The sequence below is a fragment of the Electrophorus electricus genome, chromosome 13 (genome assembly GCF_013358815.1).
Source record: "Electrophorus electricus isolate fEleEle1 chromosome 13, fEleEle1.pri, whole genome shotgun sequence".
In the NCBI taxonomy this organism is placed as follows: domain Eukaryota; kingdom Metazoa; phylum Chordata; class Actinopteri; order Gymnotiformes; family Gymnotidae; genus Electrophorus; species Electrophorus electricus.
Genome location: NC_049547.1, coordinates 15,905,198 through 15,932,969, shown reverse-complemented (window position 1 = coordinate 15,932,969; position 27,772 = coordinate 15,905,198). Strand labels below are relative to the sequence as shown.

Sequence of the window (27,772 nt, the reverse complement as noted above, 5' to 3'; positions counted from 1 at the left end):
CAAACATGTTAGACCCATGTTTTCCCAGTTTAGCTGTACATAAATAGTGTATGGGTTCTCTCACCATGCTCCAAAACCCTGAATTCATAATGAACTCCCAGCTATTTAGCTCCGGTATTTTGATAGCTCCGTCTTCAGCTGAAGCCGACCGTGACCTCTACGAAACCGGCCCAGGCAGGGCAGCGGGCAGCCTCATTTCCTGAAGAGTTTGCACTGATGTGGTAAAACGCTCCGTAGCAACACAACGCTTCATTACCCGTCACTTGGCGAGGAAGCCGTCGGTCGACCCCCTTCAAACCCCCCTCAACCGACTCCCAAACCCACCCACCTCTCCCCCCCAACCCCTTTCTCAGTACTCCCGCGCCTCCTCCAGCTCGTTGATGTAGACGTCCTCCCGGGGGTTCTCGGGACACCGCAGCCCGTTGTTGGGCGGCCGGACCTGGTGGAAGCGGCTCCAGTCTCCCTTGCACAGGATCCAGGGCAGCACGTCCACCTTGTAGTGGAGCTCCGGCGAGAACTCGGTGCTGATGAGGTTGGGCGCGCCGGCACCTTTGCCGCGCGTGATCAGCCGCATGCGCTCGTCATAGCAGCAGTGCTGCGCCGCCAGCGTGGTGCTGTCCAGCGACAGCATGGAGCGCACACACGAGCGCGCCGACGGTTTGTAGATGTCCAGGCGCTCCTTGGGGCCGCTGGCGTCGCGCCAGCGGTACGACTTCTGCAGCCGCTCGTCGAAGACGTTGACGGCGCTGTAGACGACCTCGGAGGGGTAGGCGCACGGGCAGCCCGGGAGCTCGGTCAGGACCTGGTGGAGGTACTTCTGCAGGAAGTCGTTCTTGCAGCTCAGCCACTTCTCGCAGCTGTCCACATCTGCGGGGGCCAAGGGGGTGGTCAGCGCTCCGAGTACAAAGACCCAGCAGCAGAGCACAGAGCCATATGGTCCTGGGAAGTGCAGCTGTCGGCTAGTGATTAAACTCAACTCTTTTTATACTGTAACTGACGTCTCTTCTCTCTAAGAGACACTAAGGAAAACAAATGTAAGCGAAACAGACAGCTCCAAAAATCAGCACCGAATAACATCTATGCAGGAGGCAGGTGCCATACTAGACCATGTTCATTAGAAACATTTGTATTGCAAGGTCATTTGTACTTGAATTTTAAAGGGAACGAGTTAACAAAAGTGCCTGACACTTTATCTTATTATGTTTTCATACCACAGTCATTATTATTATGGTTATATAAAGAGAGCTATCCCTTTCCAGGTTCTGTGCCAGAACTGGGAGAGCAGAAAAAAAAGCAAACAAAAACAAAACCTCCAAAGCAAATAGGGGAGCCAATATTTCATGGTCTTGCTAACACTCTCTGTGGAGCAATCTTAAAAATCTTAAATGTGCTTTTTCCCCCAGTCCAACTGGACTCCCGTTTTCTTTGATTGCTGCCTCAGAAGGGCCGTTTCCATAATGATAAGGGCCATTTCATCTGCAGGGTATACGTGCTTTAAACTGCACACAGGCTGAATGAAAGATAATGGCGCCATCACTGAAGGGAGGAAACAGAAAGGCTTAGGATACAATTAGCTCACAGAGCGGGAAGGACTTCTGATAATCTCGTAATTATCATACGTGAGCCGCGTTCGCGGAGGGAGCGTTGGGCACCCAAAGAACACACAATAAAAGTTCAGTGAACACCTCCAGGGCCCTTGTGAATCCAATTTGTGCCATGCGGTGTTACACTGAGCTGATGTGAGCGCAGCGCGAGCGATTGCACAGGCTAAAGGCGCACGGGACAGACCTGTATCGAGAGCGTCAGTGCCGTTCGCCGTCCGATGCGGCGCGAGCTCCGTCACGGCGTTCACGTCACCTGAGGAAAGGAGGGAAAGCAGCAGATGCACACAGTTAAGCACGAGCTCCGCTCGCGCGGGACCCCCTACTGTACCGACTGGGGAAACGGGAAGGTCCCGAAGGGGCTGTTCACCCTGGCCCACACCCACCCCGTTTGCACGGGCCAGCAACAGAACTGAAGGAGGCGCAGGTTATAATTCCTCCTATTCTAGTCACGCTGCGCAGACGCAATCAGACTGCGACCTGGGGACAGATCGGCCTCACCGAAATTGTCTGAGCCGTGCCAAATGGGGCACAGCCTTGTCAGGTCTTCCAGTAAGTGGGTGGAGTTTAAAGGCCAGGGCCTGTGAGTGGTCAGACTGAATGCTCGGTGTGTTTGTGTGTGCGTGCGTGTGTGTGTGTGTTTGTGTGAGCGTGTGTGTGCGCGCGCTCCAGGACGGACTCACCCATGTGTCCACTGAAAGACCCCACTGATCCATTTGTACACCAGGCCAAGAAAGTGGTCCTTGCACTCAAGGAGTGGTTTTATACAGTGTATATTATGCCCAAAGAGAAGCCTAAACACCTGCTCGCCCTGTTTCTGCCTGCTTACACACACACAAATGTGATTCATTATTGAGTCCACTGCTCTGTCATCATGGCCTAAAGGCTCAGTATGCACTCTGTGGGCTTCTTAAGGCTGGGGGGGGCCTCGATGGGACAGTGTTGCAGTTCACACGTGTGTGACTCTGTGTGTGTGTGCAAGTACGTGTGTGTGTGTGTGTGTGTGTGTGTGGGGGGGGGGCCTCACCAGGGCAGTGTTGTAGCTCACACATGTGTGACTCTGTGTGTGTATGTTTGTGTGTGTGTTTATATAGATGTGTGTGTGTATGTGTGTTTGTGTGTGCAGGGCCTCACCGGGGCAGTGTTGCAGCTCACACGTGCGCGACTCAGTAGCGGTGCAAGCGTATCCGCATGAGCGGACCCTCTTCTGGTTGCCGTGGCCGCAAGTGACGCTGCACGGCGACCAGTCGCTCCACTCCTCCTCCTCGTACTCTGCAGGTTTGGGGGAGAGAGACGGCACGTCGACGTGACACACTGTTCAGGAACCCGGCGCGCCACGCTCTGAAGCTCCTCCGGCTCCGCCGCGTGGACTGACCTCTTTTCTCTCGTCCCTGTTCTCTCTGTCCTTAAACTCTCTACCTGCTGCCGTTTGAGCTCTGAGCGCCGCTTGAAGTCCCACTTCACAAGACCGTTAAAGGAAGTCAGCCTTAACGGTTTCCTCTCGGCTGTGCTACCCCGGCAGGCCCGACCATGTGCCATTACATTAATATTGCATATTTCTCCCTAATGAAGAGCAAGTGTGTCCTTCTGGTGTCTTGTAATTAATACGTGAGGGACAGAGACCTCAGCACGACACCCAACGAGATGAACACTTCGGTGGGAAGACTCAGCATGCGGTCCAACATCTTTCTGTCCAACAGTGTCCCGATTTAAAGAAATCAGCGTCCAAAGAAGACTGACCGCGTTCGTTTGGCTTAAGTATGGCCACTTGCAATCTGACTGCGCCGCTGCTTGCTGGTTGCAGGTACACACTGTTAATTGAGCACCAGGCTTGCAGATGAAGGAATGCGCTCACACACTCATGCCAAAGGAAACACAAGGTGCCGATGACATGCTTCTCTCGGTCAGGTTTTTTTTTCTTCTTTCTGTAATCCTGGAATGCTTTGGACACACTCCAAACAGGACTGGGAAAGAACCATCTCGGAATTCTTGTCAGCAACGAGCAAAGGAATCAAAGAAGAGTTCTGCTGTTTTCAAACCTTGTTCAAATAAAAAAGGTGTGGAGAATTTGGCTGATAACTTTAGCACGGAGAGGCTTGGCATTCATCTGCACCTTAAACAAAGTTCAATGCCGTGACCGTTTAAGCCATCTAAAGAACCGGAAAATATCCTCTTTTTTTCAAAAACAGCAACCTCACAAAATAGTCCTGCGTGTATTTGGATGTTCTACCAAGAAAACAAACAAACAAAAAAACAAACACGAACCTAATGACCGCAGATGATGAAACAAGCTCCAAAAATGTGGTAGTAAAGCCTACTGTTATTTGTAAAAGTCTTCAGTAAACATAAAATGCGCGAAAACACGTGTTTTTAAGAAGGAGATTTATCTGGGGCTTTTGAAAGCTTAAACGACTCTGTTGGAGCCCAGCGAGGGGCTCGGGAGTAGAAGTGCATTACTGAGTCCTGAAGCTAAGAGAGAAAACAACAATTTCAAGAGGGTCTTGGCCTTGAGGGTCTTTAAGAGTGAAATTCTCCTATAACTACATGTCTGGCGTTTTGAGGAGGAACCCCAGTAGGAACCGATGTCCTGCCTTCCACCAGGTCAGGCCATAATTACAGGAAAACGTCATGTTGCTAAGTGTCTGGGGATTATGGACAAGGCCTCATTAATAATGTGGCTCATTTGCCCTCTGCTGTTTCACAATCGGCCTTGTTTGTACACAGTAGAGTCCTTACACTAAGTACACTCATTAAGTGTATATCAGAGTGCAGGGCTCTCTGAGGTGATCGTGGGAGGGGCGAGGGTGTAGGGTCAGTAACACACTGCTGTACAGTAACGTGTCTCTTCTGGGTGGGGGTTGTGTTTGACCTAACCAGCACTTGAGTTTCCTCTATATTGGTGCTGAGATAATGTGTTCCTCAGGCCAGGAAAAGAGAGTTGGGATGCTCTGTGGTAGACAAATCACACTGGGGTGGTACAGCTAAATATGAGAGGAATTAACCTTCGATGGGACTGATACGACTATAAATTAAGCTTCTGATGTAACGCAGTTTAAGTTTTGGCCAGTAACTCCATGGAATTTTGAAGCTGACCACAATCTCTTAGGATGTGCAAACATTTCTGTATAAAGAACTGTGCAAAGAAACAAGAGCACTGCTTCATGAGCAAGTATCTTTCTCTTGCTTTGCACAAAGCATCCAGGTGTGTAACAGAAGTCCAGAACAAAATGCCAGCATCTTTACTTGAGTAGGTGGGGGGCGGGACATTCTAGATGGAGGAGAATAGCAGGGGACGTGAAGCATCGTTACGTGCAGGGCCATGAAACAAGCTGGCTTCTCCGGCGGGGTCAAAGGGAGAGCGGGGGGCCAACGTCCCCTCCCAGCTCCTTTCCATCTGTCGTGTGATTGAACGCAAATATTGGTTGTTTGGCCAGTGGAGAAAGCCCACGGCGCCAGCCACAGAGATGAGACAGAGGCCCGACGTCTGAGCGGCCGCCGTCGACCACGCCGGAAGAGGACGGCGGGGGAGCCAGAAACCCTGTCTCTCTCCACCCACGCACATCCGTCACTGTATTTAAGATATTCCTGTCTCGGCTCTAGTGTCTCCTCTCGGTCATGGCTTCCCATGTATGGGAACACAGCGAAGCCAGTTAGGCAAAAGACACTCGGATAAAGATAATTCACCGCTAATGACGTGAATAATGTGAGCGAGAGAATAGGACAGTTTAAATTAAGTCCTTTTTTTTGGTTTACTACTGATACGCATCTGAAGAAAGTCACTGAGACTGGCGACAGGAATGGCATGTTTATATAGCGGTCTCTGAGTGCAGCCTCAAATCATAAATCATGCCAGGCCTACGCAGACGATTGCGGCCAGCCCCCTGGTTCAGACCTGAGGAGGGGGATTGGTTTAGCAAAAACACTTCATGGGAACAATTTTGAATAGCGAGGCAGAGCGAAGGCCACAACAGCAAAGCTGGCCGCGTTTGAGGGCCGCCATTCTGTACGTGTTTACGGCGTGCCTGTACCGGAGCTGCCCTTTCCGGTCGGAGACCTGTGTAGATGCCTACTCTGCGTCTTGCGTGCAGGTCCTGACCACTGACCCACTGACCTCTAGGTTACCGCCTCGCCCAAAGAGAAACACTTCGAGAAGACAGCCGACGCATTCGTACCGTAATTCTCCACTGAGTCCCAGCCCTTCCGGCGGTTGCCCCAGTCCAGTCCCACTCCACTCAGAAGAGAGTCGTCCCCGTCATAGTCTAGGTCCTCCCCGTTGTCCTCCAGACTGGCCCGGTCCGGGCTCTCCTCGCTGGAGTCGCGGTACTCCCAGAAGAGCGGCCAGAAGAGCTTCTTGTGACCCAGCCACTCCTCGGAGCTCAGGGGCCAGTCGTTCCTGCCCTCCTTGGCCAGGTCCATCTCGACCTCCGTCTGAGGATCGTCCACAACCTCGATGGTCACCTGAAAAGGGGAGAGCGAAGGGGCGACTGACTTTTTCAGGGGACTTTTTCACAGCCGAGGACACGGACGCTTCGCGCTGAGAGTGGCCGAAGCCCTCTGCGTTTGTAAACGGCGCTGTGCGCGACGTACAAAAATTCGAAAAGTCGAAAAAGGCCCTTTTTCACCGTCCCCGAGGTCAGCTTCTCACGAGGATGCCTGCATGGTGGTAGCTTTCTGCTCAGCATGCCCTGGCTCGTGGTTTCCCGACAGGGGCAGGCCTGCCGGGAGACAGGGAAGTTCCAGTCATCCCCTCGGCAGGCCTAGACAGAGATCCGGCTGTTTATATACCTCTCGACGCAACAATCTGATGGCTGCAGCAGCTGTTTATAAAGACACCGTGCTGTTTAGCACAGCGATTAAAGCTACCGTGGCCACACCGATTACATCGGTCGCCCTCGTCCTCCTCTGCTGCGCGTGCTCGGCACTATGGGAGTCTGGGCCCAGGCAGAAGAGTCCCTGCTAAGAAGATAATCACAAGTGAACTCAATAAAATATGAGCTGTTTAGACAAACTGTCATGGTTTCATGGTAGAGAACTACCAAACGTTTGAGGGTCTATACAGAGATTGGACAAGAGCTGGGCTCTTTTAACATTGGATTTTAACATTGCGTGAGTGTCTGGCAGTGGAAGCCTTGCTTATGGATAGTGCGGGTTGCGATCTGTTGTTCAGGACTAGTATGAGCAACAATGTTTTCACACTCGTAACTCTCTGTCCTTGAAAACTCTCATAACATTATTTAAAGTATTTAATGTGATAAAAAATATATATATCCTCCTAAAAAGCATACATCCTTATAAGCCTTATAAAAGCTATTACTTAAAGAAAAGACGCGTAAAAACAAAGACGCCTTTGTCTGGTATGTATGGAGGACGAACTGTTCCCAATTGAATGACTTAAGCCTTTTCCCTGTTATAAAAGTAAATTGGATACCAGTGTACTCTGTATTTTTCCCCAGAAGTCTAACTCCATTTCTATTCAAATCCTCAGACACACATAAACCTCAAAAAAGCACTAAAGAATAAAAAAGAACCTCTTCTCTGCCTCACTTTAAACATCATTTAAGGACAGATCAGCTCTTGTAGTAAACATTAAAAACTGCCTGCTAAAATAATACTCTGGCCTTTTACCTTTTGGACTTTGTTCGCTCTCTCTCTTATAAACTCGGTGAAGAGGTCCAAGCGGGCCAGCCGGACTGGGCTGCCCCAGTGAAAGGTGTCTCCTGGGGTCATTTAAGAAGTCCAACATAGCCGGTGAGTGCACAGAAACCCCACTCCCTTTAGCAATCACAGCAGCGCACTTTGTAATAACACTGCGAAGCAACGAGTGCATAGGTTAATTACGTCTCCTGCAAAGTGTTGCCAAGTAAAATTAATCCACTTCTTCAAACTGCGACCTGATTTAGTGCCGAGAGAGGTGGGAACGTTACAGGAGCGGGCATTGTCGCAGAGGTACACACAATCGGTTCAACATAAATGTCTCTCAAATTCAACAGTGGTTTTCAAATTAGAAGTAAGGCCAAGATATACAGACCATCTACAAAGAAAGGCTTAAAACCCCAAGGGGCAAAATGATTGATCTAGCACAATGTCTCCTGCTATTCAAATACTTGGCTGTTCGGTAAACAGTCTGCACGCTTGTTTAAACAGACTTTATGGATGATAAATGTGGAGACTGATCCTTTTTTAAGGTTGGTTGGCTGTGAAACATTGTGATTTTTAACTAAAATGATGACACTAGTACATGTGAAGTATGTAAGTGAATTTGAGTGTAAGAACAATTTCCCTGAGGGGACAATGAAGTATATATCATATCATATCATAGTCCCAGAATAAAGCATATATCATATCATATCATAGTCCCAGAATAAAGCATATATTATATCATATCATAGTCCCAGAATAAAGCATATATTATATCATATCATAGTCCCAGAACAAAGTATATATCATATCATATCATATCATAGTCCCAGAATAAAGCATATATCATATCATATCGTAGTCCCAGAATAAAGCATATATCATATCATAGTCCCAGAATAAAGCATATATTATATCATATCATAGTCCCAGAACAAAGTATATATCATATCATATCATATCATATCATAGTCCCAGAATAAAGCATATATCATATCATATCATAGTCCCAGAATAAAGCATATATTATATCATATCATAGTCCCAGAATAAAGTATATATCATATCATAGTCCCAGAATAAAGCATATATCATATCATATCATAGTCCCAGAATAAAGTATATATCCTATCATATCATAGTCCCAGAATAAAGTATATATCATATCATATCATAGTCCCAGAATAAAGTATATATCATAGTCCCAGAATAAAGTACATATCATATCATATCATAGTCCCAGAATAAAGTATATATCATAGTCCCAGAATAAAGTACATATCATATCATAACACCTAGTTTAAATTACCACACCAATGGTGGTCCAGCAACACAAACAGAGAAGTCTAGGTCTGGTCTTACCTGAATGTTTGGATTCTGTGAGCCCAGGTCAGCATTGGCAAGGTCAGGAAAGTTCTTCAGATCTAAGATGAACGGCTCCTCTTCCTTGGGCACAGGCTTGGAGAGAGCTCTGTCTGAGCGCAGCTGAGACCATCTCCGCTTGTGCTGGTGTGGAGGCGATTTACTCCTCAGCTGGTTCTCCTGTTGGAGCTCCTCGAGCATCTGCCCGACATCTACGGAGCCGGCCTGGCCTCCAGCCTGAGGAGACACACACACACACACACACACACACACACACACACAAATACATCATATTTTTTTGGTTACTCACACACCTAAAGATGGGTTCCCGTTGCTCATTGCTCTTTAGTCTGTGCAACTGCTGCTCTCGGTTGGCTCACCAGATCTCTTGAAAGGTGCTTTCTGACACACTAAAAAACAACAAGACTTCGAGATTTCTGAGTATCAAATTAGTCACCTATAAAGTGTTTTTTTTTTCAAGAGCAAAAAAAGGGAAGAAAATAAGGGAATATATCTTAAAGCAATAACAGCACACATGTGAAAGGTTAGAAGAGCTGCCCTAGATCAAAACCATATCAAATCTATACAGCTGCGACCTGACAGTCTTATGAAGAAAGACCAGGGTTTCGAATAAACCCATCTGGAGTGAAATGTCTACCACATGACAACATATCAGGCAGATTTTACAGAGGGATTAGTTGAATAATGTTGGTAACTGTTTTACTGCATAGCTTTAAAACCTGTTTACCTCTACTAAGATATAGGTATATACAAAATGTGATTTCTTTGATGACATCTGATAATAGTGAAGCGCTCAGTGTACAGTGTATGTTCAAGCCATTATATTGAAAGCATACTGTGACATTCTCAGACGATCTGTTGTGCAACCCGTTTGACGTCGCGGTGCCATCTGATAAGAGGTAGAGCTGTTGTTTTTAGACCACCATCCTACACAAGTTACTTATCCAAGGGGTTCCTGTTAGCAACCAAACAAAACAGAGCGAGATGAAGAAACATCACAGGCCCAAGGAGCGCGGCATTCAGCCAGGCCGCACATCTCCCTCGCGTGCGGCCAGACGGGTCTCCGCCTCCTGTCGGCTGGCTGGTGTTAAGCTTAACAGTTGGAGAAACGGAGATGCGCTGTAAAGTGCCAGAGAAGAGCCCAGGATGGTGCTTGCCCAGGTAAGGTTTATTACACCTTAACGGATGTGTATCTATTTGCGTATCTATTTCATCCGGCTGCGAACTTCATCTGCTCTCCATCAACAGGCGAGATGATTCAGGAAGCTCCTGTCCCGCCAATCGCGTCCACTCGGTTCTGCGCCAAACTTTTTGTCACGCTGTTTTTAAAAGGATCTTCAGATCATCTCCTCACATTTCAGTGTGCTTATTTAGCACATGTATGTGCTAATAAATTTAGTAAAGCGCAGATCTGCCCAGCTCTTGAGGAGCCTCCCTTCCTTCGATGTGACTATTGTGAACTAAATGGCTGCTTTAACTGCACCAGATGAGACCCAGTCATGTCAGGTCTCTGCATCCTGGTTTCTTCCTCACTTCAAAGAGCTCACGCAGAGGCCCTGTCTGTGAGCCTAACAGGGACATCAAAACACTGCCACGCAACAAGACAAAGCAAAGACCACAAGCTGTGTAAATACAAACTGCGTCATCCAGTCTGCCTGATCAATTCCTTCTGAATCGCCAGCCTTTTGTCTTCTGTCTTCAAGGACTACCTCTGTTGTGAGTGTCATGTCTGAAGTGACAGTCTAAATTTCTCTTTCTGAGGATCAATAAAGTGTGATCTTAACTCATTAAGACCATCCCAGAGTTTCTATCTTCTATAACACTCCTTGATTAGCACGGGTCATGGCCTTGAAGAGACGATGTCTGCGCGCTGTCCACTACGACCACATCTGTGTTATCCTTTCGTGCGCACATCTGGATGCCTGATTTGATTGGTCCCTCTTGTCTTCTGGCGGATTGGTTGGGGGGGGGGGGGGGGGGGGGGGGGGGGGCTCTTCTGCCTGATCAAAGCCTTCCCCCACTGATCATGTGTAGCTTGCCCTGTCTCACTTCTCTCCCACACGCAAAGCACATGTCCTCTGTTCCAGACGATCTTCACCACACTGCTCTAGTGAATTTCAGCAGGGCCGGCTGTAGGAGACTGCCGCTTTTTGTGTACTTACAACAGTCGGTGGTCTCACAAAGAGCCAAAGTCACTTTACTAAAAATAATAAAATTGCATGTTAAATAATAAATAATAAAGTTGAATGTTAAAGCTGCTGGTTGAGCATAGGGCAACAGTGAACCAAAGTAAAACTGGGGAGAGATATTTTACTTTGATAAATTAATTTTTTTAATTTATTCCTTTTTTAAAAAAAAATAATTATACTAACAATATTCCAGCAGCATTGACTGAGAAAGCGCCTGTGAGTCAGCTCTACCGTCCAGCTACACAAGATTTCCTCAAAGAGGACGGTCACTGTGAGCTGGACCATTGACAGGTGCCATTAACCAAGAGACCAGTTCCACTAAGTGTCTTTGTCTTTCCTAATAGTCTACGGCGGGAGGAATGAGGTGCAGTGAATGCCTCCTCAGTTCTCTCATACCTTCTACCTCAGTCATACATACACCACTCACTCAACACAGCACCGTCTGGATTAGTGTCTTTCTCTACATCAGTGAAATGACTGAGTCTGAGTCGAAGAAGAAAAATGGCTCGTAGATGAGAAATACGAGTTAATAACAGGAAACAAGCTGTAGGGGCGGCCGGCCTGACCCGAGCTCGCCACAAACGCTCTCCTTCTACCGGTTTCCTTTTCTCACTTCCTCCCTCAACAACCCCCCCCCCCCCCCAGCCCAATCCTGCATGCCACCATTCTATAATCTGATCCAATTGGCATGTCCAGATAGCATCGGTGCACCAGGCATCTCACAAACAGTCATTGTGCTTCCTCATCACCGAGGAAAGAGAGGGCAAAGAGAACAAATAGTAGTAGTTTGCCAAGAATAAGCTGGAACCCGTGCCCAGACTGTGTGCTGACTTCCACTGGGCTTAGTGTGATGAAGCCATTGATCTACCACTGAGAGAGCAAGGCTATGAGTTTTTGGCTGCACCGAGTCCAGACCGGCACTGGAACCAGTGCGCAAGCACGCACGCACGCACACACACACACACACACACACTCTCTCTCTCGCTCTCTCTTAAAAGCCGATTTCTTTAACACCCCCACAAAGTATTACCTGCTGAGACCAAATGGAATGTATTAAAATGGAAAACTGTGCAGCTTGCTCATAATTCACTGAAATGGATGGATCTGATTAGTCCCCTCGAAAAAAGAAAGAAAAATAGGCCCAAGGATTAATTACTGTGTCAGAACCTTTTATTCCTCGCAGGGCCGTTACACAGCTAAACACCTCAGTGCACAGGATGTGAAATCCAAGGCAGGAACACTGAGACGAACGCACGCCACACAAGTCAAATCCGACTGGTCTCATATGAGAAAATAGGCAAGTTTCAAAATCTTTCTACTAACTTTGCAGAGGCCTCAGAAATCAAATTCCCAGAGGAAATTCCACTTGACACACGGTAACTGTATTAATTCACATACTGTATACATCAAGGTGGACTGGATCCAGAGGCACTCATAATAAAAACTCTAGGAACAGTTTGCAGTTCCCCTAAGAGGACCTTTTTGGTGTTGGTTAGAAACCTTTCAGGAAGGTTTCTCTAAACCCTAACTCAAAAGTGGGTCTTTTAGGTCATAGCATTTTCTGACTATGACATGGATACATGGCCTATTAAATTATATTTCTTTGGTGTACCACAAATCTGTAGCCTTTTAGGGTTCGTGTTTGCTCACTCTGCTTTAAATCATTTATATGTTCAATTCTCATACAAATACTGTAGACAACAGCCAGCTTACCCAGAAATAATTAAAATGTGAATTTCATCAAATGAACTCCAGGGGACTATCCAGGATTTTTTTTTTGTTTAAGGGTTTTCAGATTTCAGATTGTTTTCAGATTGAGGTCACCTATGACCTCATTAAGAGCTTCTGGTTCCTGAGTCGGATTTGCTTTGCTCCATTAAAATATGCAGATGTATTTCTAACCACTGCTCTAAAGCCAGTGATAGACATTTCGGCCATTACATTCATTCCTCAAGTGAGGCTGGGTCTGTGTGTGTTCTTGTGGTATTTACTAAAATATTGGTTAGTATTCCAGCACTAAATCCTGAATGTGAAAACCACTGCATGTATAAGAGCCTGAACCATGTACTTTGAAACACGGTTTATGGTTTACAGTTTTGGCTTTCGGCTTAGTTAAAGGGTTGGACACTTGAGAGCTTTCCGGTCAACGGTCCTCCGGCAGAATGGTAAAGAGCAGCAATGTGAACTTCTGAACACGCCCGAGAACATGGGGCCCTGTGCAAAGCATGGCATCGGCCTCGGCGCGGCCGCCGGAGCAGGCCAGGCCTGCGGTTATTCAGCTCATCTCTCAGAGACGCCACACACACCTTTCCGCGTCCTGCGTCTTAAGCTGCGGGCAGCTGGCTTCGCCACACCAGGTGTTCATCTGAGTGGACCCCGTTTCCCTCTGGGAACTGCGCTCCTCCTGGCCACACAGGTAACCCACACAGGTAACCCACACAGGTAACCCACGCAGTGTGTGTTCGGGCGCTGCAGAAAGACGTCCTGTCTGAACAGAATCCCGTCGCGTCTCCTTTCAAATAACGCAGCTAAACATTTCACTGTTTTGGTGTGCAGTCTGGCACCCTGCTAAGGTTCTATACATGTGGACATGTATCTAGCTTCCTGACCAATTCATAGAGAGAACTAAACCACTTTAAAGCCCTGGAGCTTCAGTTATTTTCTGAGCATAGATAGGGCTTCAGTATACAAGTTAAAATACACCATTTAACAGGATGCATAGCTAATAAAAGTCCTTCAGACAGAAAGAGCTAGTTGGTTTTCCCCCCATCTGTTTTTCTCCAAGTTTTGGCTTATCCACTATTTCACCATTCTCTGGAAGTGAAGGGTACTCAGACCTTTCATGCATATGATACTACTGGCCATCATCACTAAACACACCCTGCACAGTCAGACCATGAGGGTTATGCCATTGCTAAGAGAGGGAGAGAGTTTGCTGTCATCCATGTAAGTACTCTGTAGACAACACCCCGGGGCGATGGGGATCGAACCTGATTTACTTTTACCAACTGCACCTAATTTTCCAGGGGGAAAATGATCATGTAGTTAATCGATGACGATGATTCCATTCCAGTTTTTAGTCGCCCTTTCCCAGGGAGCTGGTGATTAATGGATAGGGATGGATGACCTCAGATCAGCGTGTTGCTCTCTCACACGTGCCATGAGATCCATCTACATCCATTCCTACATCCAGGAACCCGCTGCTCGAGCATGGGAAAATTAGCTCTCCCTCTGAGGTGTCCTTTAAACTGGTATAGGGCTTGGGCAACAATTGGGCACACACCTCATACAAAATGCAGATTCTCTTATAAGGAACAGGATACAGCAGTTAAACCCAGGGCTACAATACTATTTGGACAGGTGCTGTACAGTTACTTCTATTACTGGACGTGTATGATTTGGTTCGCTTCGTAGAACAACTTGGGGTTGTTCAAAATTACACAAGCGCTAAAACTCAAGATTTTGGTAATACGCGACATCCGATGTAATTAAAAAGCACGTAAATCATGCAGTCATCATTCGCCCATGCTTAATATAAAATTGGGTGATAATTATCTAATAGGAAAGTGCATTCCGTTACTACTGTTACCGCAAAACGCAAGAGCTGACAGCTAATGATACGCATGAAATCCACACAAATCCGTCTTAATAAAAACGGATTTAGCGTGGCCAACGTCCCATGTAAACGTACCGCCAAAGACGCGCTGCTCCTCGTCTTAGGGTTACTTGTCCTGTGCTTTTTGGTGGGGAAACCTTGGACTGACAGAAGGAAGAGCGTCAATAAGGCAGCCCACCGCAAAACCTCCCCCCGAGCGCGCATATCTTCCCAAAACAAAACGCTTCTTGCGATTCTCGCCCACTGTCCTGAATTGTGGCTATAATCAGATAATCAGTAAAGACGCTTCAGCTCCAAGTTTATATAGTTTCTTCGAGGCTGTCAGTGAGTTGGGCTCATAAAAAACAATCCATCCACGTAACTTTATTCAAATCCGGTATATGTTTTCATAAGGCGCTTGAACGATGTCTTCTTTGCATTACGTTTAAGAACCTCCGGCACCATCTCAGCAGCTTATCACTGCGCACGACTGCTCATTAGTCACGACCCCCTGAACCTCAGATGCCATTCACGCCGCCAGTAAAGATATCTCTGAGAAAAGAGCTCCCGTTGGTGCTCGTCCATGTGTGTCTTGTGCGCTGAATTAACTCCGTAAATAAAGTCCCTACAGGAGCGTAACTGCACTACCCTCCTCGCCCACGACTCCGCCACAGCGCAGCCCCACTTTGACTCACGGTTATTAAATGCAGTTATTAAGGACCCGAGCACACAAATAAAAACGGCCCACGTGAGAATTTCGAAACTCTCCGAAACTTCATGCGACTACTGTACTCTTTTTACCCCCTCCAGCGCTTGTGCAGGGCTGGACCTCCTGCATGTGCTTTTGTGCGGTCGCCTCCGAATTCGGTCTGCGGATTCATTGGCTGGTTTGGACAGCCAATGGTATCGCCCTCCGCCCGTGACGTCAGAGGGGGCGGGTCAGAGCGCGTCGTACGCTGGCAGAACGAAGGCGATGAATGGCGCGGTAAGTAGGACAATAGCGGCGAAGCGCCAGTGAATTATACAAGGTGTAAATGTGCTAGCCGGACACCATTACAGTCATGTGTGATTAGATGTTTAGTTCAACTCGATACAGTCTAGAAGTGAGTTACAAAGGTTTGCATCGGTAACCTGAATTAGTGGAATAAACGTCCATAACAAAATGCAATTTAGTCCATACATTTAATGTCTTCAAGGGAGCAAAACATTTCCAGTCCTAATACAAAGCCCACTATGCACTCTGATTCAAAAGTGTTATAGAGTATTCAATGTGTGCAGCAATTCCAATGTGTTAGCCCAGACATTCTCTGAGGAAGCATGCCTATTTCAAGCCCTGTGTATGCAGAGGGAAGTAGGAGTAGTGTAGCCCTCAAACTGACTCATACCATCCTACTCTTGTCTAGGCCCTGTACTGAGACTCGTAGCGTCCTGCTCGTCTAGGCCCTGTACTGAGACTCGTAGCGTCCTGCTCGTCTAGGCCCTGTACTGAGACTCGTAGCGTCCTGCTCGTCTAGGCCCTGTACTGAGACTCGTAGCGTCCTGCTCTTGTCTAGGCCCTGTACTGAGACTCGTAGCGTCCTGCTCTTGTCTAGGCCCTGTACTGAGACTCGTAGCGTCCTGCTCTTGTCTAGGCCCTGTACTGAGACTCGTAGCGTCCTGCTCTTGTCTAGGCCCTGTACTGAGACTCGTAGCGCCCTGCTCTTGTCTAGGCCCTGTACTGAGACTCGTAGCGTCCTGCTCTTGTCTAGGCCCTGTACTGAGACTCGTAGCGTCCTGCTCTTGTCTAGGCCCTGTACTGAGACTCGTGCCGTCCTGCTCATGTCTAGGCCCTGTACTGAGATTCGTGCCGTCCTGCTTATCTAGGCCCTGTACTGAGACTCGTACCGTCCTGCTCTTGTCTAGGCCCTGTACTGAGACTCGTAGCGTCCTGCTCATCTAGGCCCTGTACTGAGACTCGTAGCGTCCTGTTTTGCCCTCATTGGATAGACTCATTTCTGGGTTACGGTACTTTGGTGAGCACAGGCATCGAGACTAAAACCAGGAGATCTGATTTCTTCTTGGGAAGTGTGTGTGCATAAGAAATAAATCAAACCAACATTATTGCAGTGGTCACTTCATTCCTTCATCACTCACTATTCACTTCACTTGAACACACTTTCATTCAGTCCCCCTTCTGAAAAATAACATTTTTATTTATTTTTAGTGTAACTTTGTTTTAACAAAAATGTATATGTGTATGGGATTATATATATATATATATTTTACAATTTTGTACTTTGACTAAATGGAAAAGGAAAATGGCAGATGAAACAAGATATGATCAGCAAACGTTTAACAGATTCAATGCAAACATGAACATGAACGAACTGGAATCCAATTCAACACAATCATCAGAAGTCAGAAAACAAAGCAGTGTGTTCATTTCAGCACCGTTTATCATAAACTAGCTGCTTTAGTGATGACATCATACGTGCATTTGAGGGGTTGCAGATGATAGGAAAATATTCATCAGTAGTAACTGCACTGGGGGCACTCACAAAGTAGACATGCGTGCACGTCTGAGGACGTCTGGAGCTGCCAAAGTGGGTATAGTTTTCCAAGAAATTAGGAGAATAATAATAAATAAATATGTACATCGAGGAACCACAGGCTGGAGCATTGAAGAAAACACAAAAGCAGGTTAAGTTTCCTCATACATTCCAAAATAGGCCAAAAATAAAAATAAATAAATTTTAAAAAAGAACAATGAAAGAAAGAAAAAAAGGAAAATAAGAAAAGCACCACAAAAACTACATTTGTGGTCAGAGCATATAAAAGAAAATTATGAAAAAAGACCGACACTAGCAGACTTTCTTGGTGGAATGGGTAATAAGAGTCATTCATGACATTGCACTTATTCTTAAGAATTCAATAGCAGGAACAATTCATCTTAAAAAATGGATGAAAACAAGTCCATTTAACATCTTGGAATAGAATCCTACACAAGAGGCTTTTCCACTTACAGATTTGCAAGTTTCTGGAAACAGTTTCCTGGAGTGGAACTTGATAGATGTTATGGTATGTTGCTGCGCGCAAATTTGTCAACAAGATAAAAATGTGCCGGATGTGCGCAGCCACAAACAGGTTCGGCCTGTCGTGGCTGGGGTCTTGGCGAAAGAAGAAATAGATGCGAGAAAAATAAGTGTAAGAAAGACTTCGGCTCTCGGCGCGAATCGCAAGACTGGGGAGGTGTGAACAAGTAGAATGCCAAGCTGCTGAGACTTTGGTCTGCAACTCACTTAACAGAGGAAATGGATCACAAAGCAATCGGGACAAACAGGAGGTGCTTTTCTCAGGCCAGCATCTCCAGGACTAATAATCTGTTCCCCACCACTCTGGTGCCACTTATTCAAAAAAGATGCTTTCTGCCAGCAGGGAAACAAACAAAACAAACAAACAAAAACAAAAATCTGTTCCCCCCTCAACATATTTGAGGGTCACAGTTCAACATGGCTTTAGCAAGCACATAAGCAGCCCAAAGACTGTTGTGGTTGGCAGCAAGGAATTTCTTTCCTCCAGAAAAAAAAAAATGTTATGATGAATTGAGGGCAGATGTCACATCAGAATGCTAGATAAGAAATGGCATTAGTGTGATGAGAAACTGCTTAAAAAAGCAACGAACATAAAAAAATAAGGAAAGCATTCATTGGGTGGTTGACTGAATCTGAGCGCTTAAGATGAATAGTGGCCATTTGGCTGGCACTGGGTCACCATCAGTCTTCCCAGCCGTCGTATGTGGTCTCGTCAAAGGGTCGGCGACGGGCGTCGGGGACCCTGGGTTGGGAGTACTTCACCCGAAGCACGTCCCCCACTTCACTGATGGCAGCCAGGGCCTGAGAAGAACCAACACAGAGTTTCAGGACAGGGTCGTCTGCCCCGCACGTGCCCCGTGGAACCCCTTAACGTCCCGCTAGACGCGGGAGGCGGCTGCAATCGCCAACGGGGTTGTGATGTGGTGGTGGCACGAGAGCAGCAGTGCAACACTAGACGGTTTCTAAGCTCGTGCCGTCCGGGCGCCTGAGCCTCTAGTGAGGTCAGGTGACAGCGGTGCATGGTTGACCTTTAAGATGGGGAGAGTGGGAAGTGCAGGGGGGGTTAGGATGTCTCAGAGGAGAGCCATTCTTCTACACCCGCCCTGCAAAAAAATCTGATTTAAAAAGAAAATGATTGAGGAGAGAGAGAGATGTGACAAACTCATAAATAACACGAGAGGGTCATTAGCAGACAGCGATAAAAACACATGAAAGGCTGGGAGCTAAGTCACAGGGAGCGGGAGGAGAACTGATATCCAGAGCCTCTGCCCGCTCGGACGGTCTCGAGGTCTTCTCAAGCGTTCATAGAGGCTCCGTGGAGCCTCATGCAGCAGGCTAGCAAGGAGATGCATGAAAAACCATCTCGCAGGCATGCTGAAAAAATGCGTGGATGCGATAAACCGGTCACATCAAAGTCGGCCTTGTTTTCTTAGAGCGGAGGGGGCGGGGCGGGGCGTCCGTGGCCGGAGTGCTTTTCAGCATGGTTAAAATCAAGAGTCCTTGGGGAGGCAGATTAAGATGCTCTTTGATCTCCTGCCAGAGCAGAGCCCCAAGGCGGGCCCGTCTTATGTAAACCCCTCAACTGCAGGCTGCCAAAGGGAGCCGACACTGTCAATTAATTTACGGCGCAGGACACTTTGAAGAGGGAGCCTTGCATTCCTTTATCAGTAATTGCATTCGAACAAAGAGGGTGTATCAAGTTAGAGCCACTCGACTTCAGAGGGCTGATGGGCTGAGGTCTGAATGAGGTTAGGAGAGGTAGCTGTGGCGCGCGCCCTCATTTCTCCAGGGGAGAAAGGAAAAAAAAAAACAAACAAACCTTCATTCCTGCCTTCCCGAGGGTCCTCAGTGCATATGAAGAACACTACATGTTCTTTTGCATGCCTTTCAATTCAAATGGAGGACTTGTTTCAAAACTCCCGACTACTGCGGCGTGGTCTGAAGGATGAGGCTTCGTGTAATTTAACTAGTCTAGGGACACTAGGCCACTAGGTCAACTAGAGACACTCAGTCAGCGTGTGGTGTAGGACGTTGCTTTGTAAGGCTGCGCAGAAGTAGTAGGGTACTGCTGGGTCGTGAACTGGGTGAGGGCGCAGGGTGAGGGTGGTGTGGATGGGGGACCAGTAGAGGGCGTGTGGGTGCAGGGAGACAGGGTGATGGAGGTGGGTACCAGGTGCCTGGCGAGCCTGGTAAAGTGCCAGTGCATTACCATGTCCAGTGTCTCTTTGGTGTGGGCTGCAGATATACAGAAGCGAGCTCTGGACTCTATGATGGGAGTGGCAGGGAAGCCGACTACCACCACACCTATGTTCCTCTTCAACATCTCCCGAACAAATGCCCTGTACACACACACACACACACACACACACACACACACACACACACACACACACACACACACACACACACACACACACAGTAAGGTTAAACCAAAGCTCTTCTCTGTTCCTGTAAAAAGCATATAGCCAGCAAGCTAATATTAAGGGTTTTTTTTTTTACAACATTAATAACCACCGACACAGTAAGTGCACTTTTGTGCCAGCACTGCATGCTGAGCACCAGCGTCCCCGTGCGGCTCCTTCCCCAGTACGGAGGAGCTTGATGATTGGAGGACGCTCACCCGATCTTAGCCGGCAGGTAGAGCATCATGGGGATGACGGGCGAATCCTTGTTGCCGTAGATGATGAAGCCCAACTCCTGCAGCCTCGTGCGGAAATAGGTTGTGTTTTCTGCCAGCTGACGGATTCGCTCTCTGCCTGTAGCAAACACACACACACACACACACACACACAAAGAGATTTCAAACCCCAGAGATTTCAGGCGGCAGAAAAAGACGGCAAGGGCAAAGGCGCTTTGACTTGGCATTAATCTTCTTTTTCCACAGTCCTTTCATGCAACCAGACAATTAAACTTACCAGTCTGCAGGACCCATTATTACAGTTAATGGGAAACCTGGCCAGCTGAGCTATAAACTTCCTCACCACCACGCCGGAGTGTGAGCTAAGGCACGGCTGGGCATGGAGTCGCCCCCAAACTGTTAAAAGGAGGAATATTTTATACCTGCTGACTTTACACAGCTCTGTAAGTTTCCCCTGTGAGCTCATCGGCCTTTTGGCAGGTTGAGAGAGGGATGAGATGTTTACTGTTCGTATTTGCAACGTGAGGTTTCATCACGCCTTATCTCCATTTGAGCTTGTGCCAGGCAGATACTGATCAGGGGCCCAAACAAACCAGCACCGTACATTACTGGAGGGGCTCTTGGGGGGCTGGATCAAACGGCCCCGTGTGACTGCGCAGCGAGAGAAATACGGCGTGCGTAAACACCCCTTAAGAAACAGGCCGGTTAGGTGAATTCATCTGCTTTGACTGGGAGAGGGGCGTGCGCCTTGTGGTCCTCTTCAAAAGCACCGGAGACGCTGCAGTGACGCGCTGGAGTCTTGCCCCATTGCTTGGGGTTGCCGACGAGCTTCCGCCTGGCCACGGTGAAGCGGAAAGAGGGTGGGGGATTTGATTGGCCAAAGCAGTGGACAGTATCTCAAACAGCTGTGTGGCTACGCATTGCCCCTCCCCCCTCACACCCCTCTCGAGTACAGCACTCAGACTCAATTAAGACCACTGCATCAAGTGTTGTTGGTGGGGAAATCTTACCACCTGGGGGCCCACAGGCACGTTTGCTTTTCAGGACACGGCGTTTGCCTGAAACAGGAGTCCAAAAGCAGCTCCGATTGGGATGGAGCAACGGGGTAAAGGAACAGGGCAATAGGACATGCGAGAGCGCTGTGCCCGAAGAAACGTTACCCGCCGTGAAATCAGACTCTTCCAACGAACCAACGAACCCCCCTGCAAAACGGTAAAACCCTCTGGACCCCTCCCTCTAGGGTCTGGGTCCCAAACCTCCCTTCATCCTGTTCACCACAAGGAGTTACAGTCAAGGCCGTTCCAGGTGATCCCATCGGGTTTCGGTGACGCCTATGACGGGCCGCGGCAGACACCCCCCCCCCGCCCAGCCCACACACCAGGCCTCAAAACCACTATCGTAAGGCCCGAAAACGAAGCAGCCTGCAGATGGAGCGTGGAGGCAGGTGTAAACAGCGCCCGGTCCTGCTGACAGCCACGAGGGCGGGCGATTACAGCCTCTGCGCGGTGCCGTCCCTAGCTGGGCCCTCCATAAACGCCGCTGCTTCCGCAAAGGAGGCAGCCAATCGGCCGCCCGAGCCGCCCCGGCAGGGCGACTTTCTGCAATAGGAGCATCTGAAAGCAATAAGACTTGAGAGGAACTCAAACTGCCGGACTCCGAGCCCTTCAGTCGATGAGCAGGTCCTCCAGGAGGTGGGGGGTCGTGTTGGGCGGGGAGAGGGGTGGGGAGAGGGGTGGGGGTGAACTGGGGTGTAGAAGGGCTCTCTAAAGTAAATCTTTCTGGGGTAGCCTTTCAACAGCTAGTTTCAGAACGCACACCCCACCATAACTCCTTCCAGACACTGGGCTGGAAGATTTGAAGCAAGAAAAGGACAGAGAGCGCCTGAAAGAGCTTCCAGATGTGGGCGAGGGGTGGAGGGGCCTGCTTCGTGCTTTTGCAAAAGCCAGTTCCTCCTCACTTCCTTTTCATCTGAATGGCAGAGAGAAGTGCAAAACACCCATGTGGAGCTCGGGGCCGTGGACATTACCCAGAGTGCTTTGCCCTCCTCTCCGCAGGACCCCATCCGGATCGGGGGTAGCGGGAGGCTCTTCCAGGCTGATACCTTCATCACCCTGTCCAGCACCGGTGGGTCACGGCCTGAGCCCTTTTCTGACTGGATGGTCAGATCTGTAGCATGCCACTCCATGGCTGTACAACTCAGCCCACCACAGAGAACGTTACGGTTTCATGAAGTATTAGAAGCAGTCAACAGTGCTAGCATATCGCTCAAAAGGCCGCTCTGGTTAATTGGAGCTAGGCTAACGCCTAGCGTGGGGTTTACTGGGTCACGCGTTAGTAATTCGGAGGGGTGGGGGGGGAGATTGTAATCTGGACATCTTATCTATTCTCCTGCTTTGAGGAGGGGAATTGTGTGCAAATACACTCAAAACACCTAAAAACATGTGCGAGTGCTCTCTCTACCCAAACTGGTAAACATCATTAGACAAAGCTGAATGCCCAATATTTGTCAAGACCTCCTGTGCACACACAGGGCCACTTAGGCTCAACAATGAGATTAGATATACTCTCCGCCCCAGGTCTCCATAGAGAACAGAAAGATGCCAATGTACTTTCAGCATGTGGTGTCAGAAGAAAAGGAGAAAATCCATGAATATATACAGGGTGGCTTCCCTGGACACAGACAGTGTTGTTCTTTGAGTTTCTTTCAGAGAGAGAGAGAGAGAGAGAGGGAGAGAGAGAGAGAGAGAGAGAGAGAGAGAGAGACCATATCTGGGAAACAAGCTGAAAACGTGCAGAGCTGCTGTTGGCTGCCTAATCCTCACTTCACGTTAGCAAGCAAGCATCAAACCCACACCAAACACCAGGCCATTTACTTTGATGATAAAGTCAAACAGTGTGCAAGTGACCAAAAATTACAAAGGTTCTACAAAGCCCCAAGGACGACATCCAGAGCAAACTAACCGTGAGGTTAGTGGCGCAACACAGACACGAAAACGCATTCACAGTTGACTTTATATTGACTTGGAGCATCGTGGAGCTCATTGAAATAGCATGCCGTCGTTGTTCAAACACAGCTACACGTCATCTTACAGAGCAGGGCCAATACCAACTCTGGGCTGTCGCTACGATTACAGTTAGGCCCGTTTAGAGTCGATATAAATCTTATTGCAAAAGCACTTATAAAAAGGGCCTGCAATTAAACTGCAGTAAGCAAACATTGGAGGCGATTTGTCTGCACCAGTCATGGGTCTGGTTAGTATATGTGGCTGTGTGGAGTCAGCGCGATGCTGGCTGGTCTGATAGCGGCTGGGGCTAGGCTAACACCAGAGCCTGAAGAATGAGGCACTCCCACAGGGTAGCCACCTCACTGACCTTTGCTTGATTAGTTTTCTTTCTGCCACAACCTCCCCCCCCCCAATTCCTGCTAAACACACACACACACACACACACACACACACACACACACACACACGTTCTTCTCGTCTGCCATGTAATCTCTCACAGATGCTCCAAAATAAGTTAATCTGTAATGATGTCATTAGTTAATCGGCAACCCGTTACTACTCTGTTCTCTGAACTGCAAGACACCCCCCACGCTGAAATTAAATGTGCTCCAGCATTTGCCTGTCACATCATCACACCGGCGCGACATGGAAACGTATGGGACAACCTATGTTGCATTCGGCAGGAATTTATGTACCGAACAAACTAAAAACAAATCCGTCTAAACAAACCCAAGACTTTCACATTTGGTTCTGTCATTATTATTAGTTCGTCTGGTGAAAATCTAGGAATGTCGTCTCCACGGTGATGAAGCTCAACTCAGTTTATTAGAGAAACGGACCTTTTACAAACACCTTGTAGGTGCGGTCGGACACCTGTTGCCATGCCGTGCAGTTTGTGAGCCATTCCGACACTTCAGTGGTGAGTTTGGAAATCACGGGATCACTTCAGGTTCTGACGCGCGTAAACCCTCCAGCAACAATGCCATCTCCCCTCAGAGCAGAGCAATCCCCGCTACCGCACATCCGCCACGCGAGAGTCACAGCTGCGCCAAAAGTGCCCGACACATCTGCTCCTGTGTAGAGGAACTGACCATTAACGAAGGGGAGGAGGAGGAGGAGGGCCGAACTGTGCGTGGCAGCAGCTGTGCTACAGTGAGCGAGCGTACATCCCGCGCGAGCTACGATATACAACACTGCAGTAGGCGAATCCCTCGCGAGGAACACAAGGCTCTTCTAGGGCTCCTGGCCTCGCTGCCCGTTTGAGGATGGAGAGAGAGTCTCCCCCCCCCACCACCCCGGGACTTGCTGGGGAAGATGTGGAACACCAGGCTTACGTGGAGCCTCTTTGCACGTCAAGGATCCAGTACGAGCCCCTAACCTGGCCCATTTTCGCTCTGACCAGTCGAGCCGAAGCCGCTACCCGGGCCGGACCGTAGCTGACCGCTGCGACTGGGCGGGAGCGCGGTGGGAGAAAAGGCTTTTGCGGAGGAGCGGCGGTGCAGGTAATTGTTAACACATTTCTGAAGTTTAAACTTTGAGCTAAATATTTTACCTGGACGCCGTCTGTACATCTGCAGAGGTAATCATGAGTGGTGGAAAATTGCACAAAGGAAGAAAAAAACCCCCCCCCCCCACACACACACACACACACACACACTTCAAAGAAAGAAATACTCATTTCTGATTCAAGTCCAAACGTACACGCAGCATCTTGAGCAAATAAACCAGAGCTGTGTTTTCGTTCTACAATAAAACAGTCAATAAAGGCTACAGAAGACCAGAAACATTTTTGACAGTGCGTGCAATTTCGCTATCTTGATTATGTGAATACACAAAAGTGAAAGAATAGCAAAAAAAAAAAGGGTTTAGGAAAGAATTGTTTACCGCACAGGAGGCCACCAAGGGTGGGAAGCTTTGCCAACTTGTGACCAGATTCGTTTCACACAGTGAGGGAAGCGGATACGTGGTGTGGAAGCAGCCGTGACAAAGGCCTCTCTGTGAGTGTAGCGGCTTTCTGATCAGCGGTCTCGACACCATCAGCATGGCTCAACCATCAGGAGTCAAATATCAGACATCATACTACTACTACTACTACTACTACTATTAATATAGTTAGTAGTAGTAGCTGTAGTAGTAGATGTATATTTTTGACAGTATTAGCAGTATAGTACTGTTATTACTATTAGTAGTAGTAGTATTTTAGTAGTTGTAGGTTCTTCATCGGTAAGAAGCTTTCACTAGATCACGAAACTGCTCCCAGCCTTCTTTCCCGAGTCCACACTGCCCCCTTGTGTCAAAACGGCAATATCAACACTGGCCCACAAACGCTAAGCAGCTAGTTCAGATTCGTCCAGCAGTGAGAAAAAAACTCCGCATTAATGAAACCAAGAGGGGCTCTGTGACTCTTACCGATCGTGGTTCCGTCCTCTCCCATAATGCACTTCATAGAAGTGATTATTTGCTCCACAACCGGAGCAGACATGGAGGTGGCGTACACCGCACTGTGAGAATGACAGCGCAGGTAGTCTATCAGCTCCTATATGGGGGGGGGGGGGGGGGGGGGGGGGAATGGAGAATAGCAGCACTTATGACCCCAGCAAAGGTTTAGTAAAATACAAACACCCTTTACGTTTCTGCCCGTTTCATTTTTCCACTGCATTTAAGGAGCGGTGTTTCACACGGACTAAGCACTGTAAGAAACAATTGCTTACAAAACAATCCTTACAAAATCAAACAAATTTAGGCGCAATGCAGCTAGTCTACTGCACTTAATGAATGCTGGAGTTTTTAAAAAATGGTAACGCAACAAGTAGTTTTTAACTTAATTTATAATTATAAATTTATATATATATATATATATATATATATATATACATATATATACATATATATACATATATATACACACACACACACACACACACACATTCATATACATACATACATACATACATACATACCTTCCTGCCTCCAATATAACCACCAGCTGCTCCAAAGCTCTTGGTGAACGTGCCCATCATGATGTCCACGTCGCTGGGATCCAGGCCAAAGTAGTCGAGCACGCCACGGCCGTTGGCTCCCAGGGCCCCGATGCTGTGCGCCTCGTCCAGGTACAGGTAGGCCTTGTACTTCTTCTTCAGAGCGAGGATCTCCGGTAGGCGCACGATGGAGCCCTCCATGCTGTGTAGAGTGTGACCCATCAGTCAAGGGGGAACACCAGCTTGGGGTGTGTGTGTGTGTGTGTGTGTGAGTTTGAGAGAGAGCGCGCAGGGGATTGGGTTCGGTTGTCATAATGCAGGTGAGACCATGCTGTATATATCTGAAATTTTTTTCTTAACAGAAAAACACCTTTTCAACCCAGTCTAGTTGTGTTGAACAGTCAGGAAATGTGTTTAAAAGGAGGCGGTCCTCTTTGCCTGTCAATCACACTGTGTAGGAGGTTTAGATACCTGTAGATCCCTTCCACCAGTATGAGGATCTTCTTCCAAGGCCGGTGTGTCCGGGGCTGTCCGTGTACGATGGCGTCTCTAAGCAGCTTCTCCAGACTCTGCATGTCTGAGGCGGGGGGGGGTCGTCAGACAACGTTACTGCACTCTGAGCATCACACTCAGCCTATACACACCCCCACAACGGAAATGTGGCATTCGCCAAAAAAAATCGAAACATTCACAAAGCCATAAGGCTCAGTAACCTAGGTGGTTTTGGGGGAATGCCACCAAAAAAAGTGTTTGCGCCCTTCCTGATATCTTATTTTTTTGCATGTTTGTCACACTTAAATGTTTCAGATCATCAAACAAATTTAAATATTAGACAAAGATAACACAAGTAAACACTAAATGCAGTTTTTAAATGGAGGTTTTTATTAATAAAGGAAAAAAATCCAAACCTACATGGCTCTGTGTGAAAAAGTGATTTCCCCCCCCCCCCCTTAAAACATAAATTAACTGTGGTTTATCACATCTTTGGAAAGCGGAGTTCAATTTCTCTAGCCAAACCCAGGCCTGATTACTGCCATACCTGTTCTCAATCAAGAAATCACTTAAATAGGGAAGTAGACCAAAAGATCCTCAAAAGCTAGACATCATTCTGCGATCCAAAGAAATTCAGGAACAAATGAGATACAAAGTAAATGAGATCTATCAGTCTGGAAAAGGTTATAAAGCTATTTCTAAAGCTTTGGGACTCCATCGAACCACAGTGAGAGCCATTATCCACAAATGGGGAAAACATGGAACAGTGGTGAACCTTCCCAGGAGTGCCTGGCTGACCAAAATTACCCCAAGAGTGCAGCGACGACTCATCCAAGAGATCACAAAAGACCCCACAACAACATCCAAAGAACTGCAGGCCTCACTTGCCTCAGTTAAGGTCCGTGTTCATGACTCCGCCATAAAGAGACTGGGCAAAAATGACCTGCATGGCAGAGTTCGAAGACGAAAACCACTGTTGAGCAAAAAGAACATAAAGGTTCATCTCAGTTTTGCCAGAAAACGATGATGATGATCCCCAAGACTTTTGGGGAAAATACTCTGTGGACTGACGAGACAAAAGTTGAACTTTTTGGAAGGTGTGTGTCCCATAAAGTAACACAGCATTTCAGAAAAGGAACATTATACGAACAGTAAAATATGGTGGTTGTAGTGTGATGGTCTG

At 47.7% G+C, this 27,772-nt stretch overlaps 2 protein-coding genes across 2 annotated transcripts in view; both read right to left on the bottom strand.

The window, feature by feature from the left end:
* Positions 1-349: 349 nt before the first annotated feature.
* Positions 350-15,239, bottom strand: ism2a (isthmin 2a). Its single transcript, XM_035532486.1, has 6 exons — positions 14,502-15,239; positions 8,601-8,837; positions 5,774-6,059; positions 2,736-2,873; positions 1,789-1,857; positions 350-867 (listed from the first exon to the last, which is right to left on the bottom strand). The coding sequence occupies exons 1-6, from the start codon at positions 14,628-14,630 to the stop codon at positions 350-352; spliced, it is 1,377 nt and encodes a 458-aa protein (XP_035388379.1). The 5' UTR covers positions 14,631-15,239.
* A 345-nt stretch (positions 15,240-15,584) lies between these two features.
* The window catches only part of sptlc2a (serine palmitoyltransferase, long chain base subunit 2a), an 18,881-nt gene continuing 6,693 nt past the window's right edge, over positions 15,585-27,772 (bottom strand). The window contains exons 7-12 of the mRNA XM_035532964.1: positions 26,569-26,674; positions 26,080-26,299; positions 25,529-25,655; positions 20,097-20,232; positions 19,686-19,815; positions 15,585-18,277 (exon numbers count right to left, since the gene is read on the bottom strand). Of these exons, the coding sequence (XP_035388857.1) occupies positions 18,158-18,277; positions 19,686-19,815; positions 20,097-20,232; positions 25,529-25,655; positions 26,080-26,299; positions 26,569-26,674 (839 nt within the window). The 3' untranslated portion in view covers positions 15,585-18,157. The remainder of the gene's footprint in view (positions 18,278-19,685; positions 19,816-20,096; positions 20,233-25,528; positions 25,656-26,079; positions 26,300-26,568; positions 26,675-27,772) is intronic.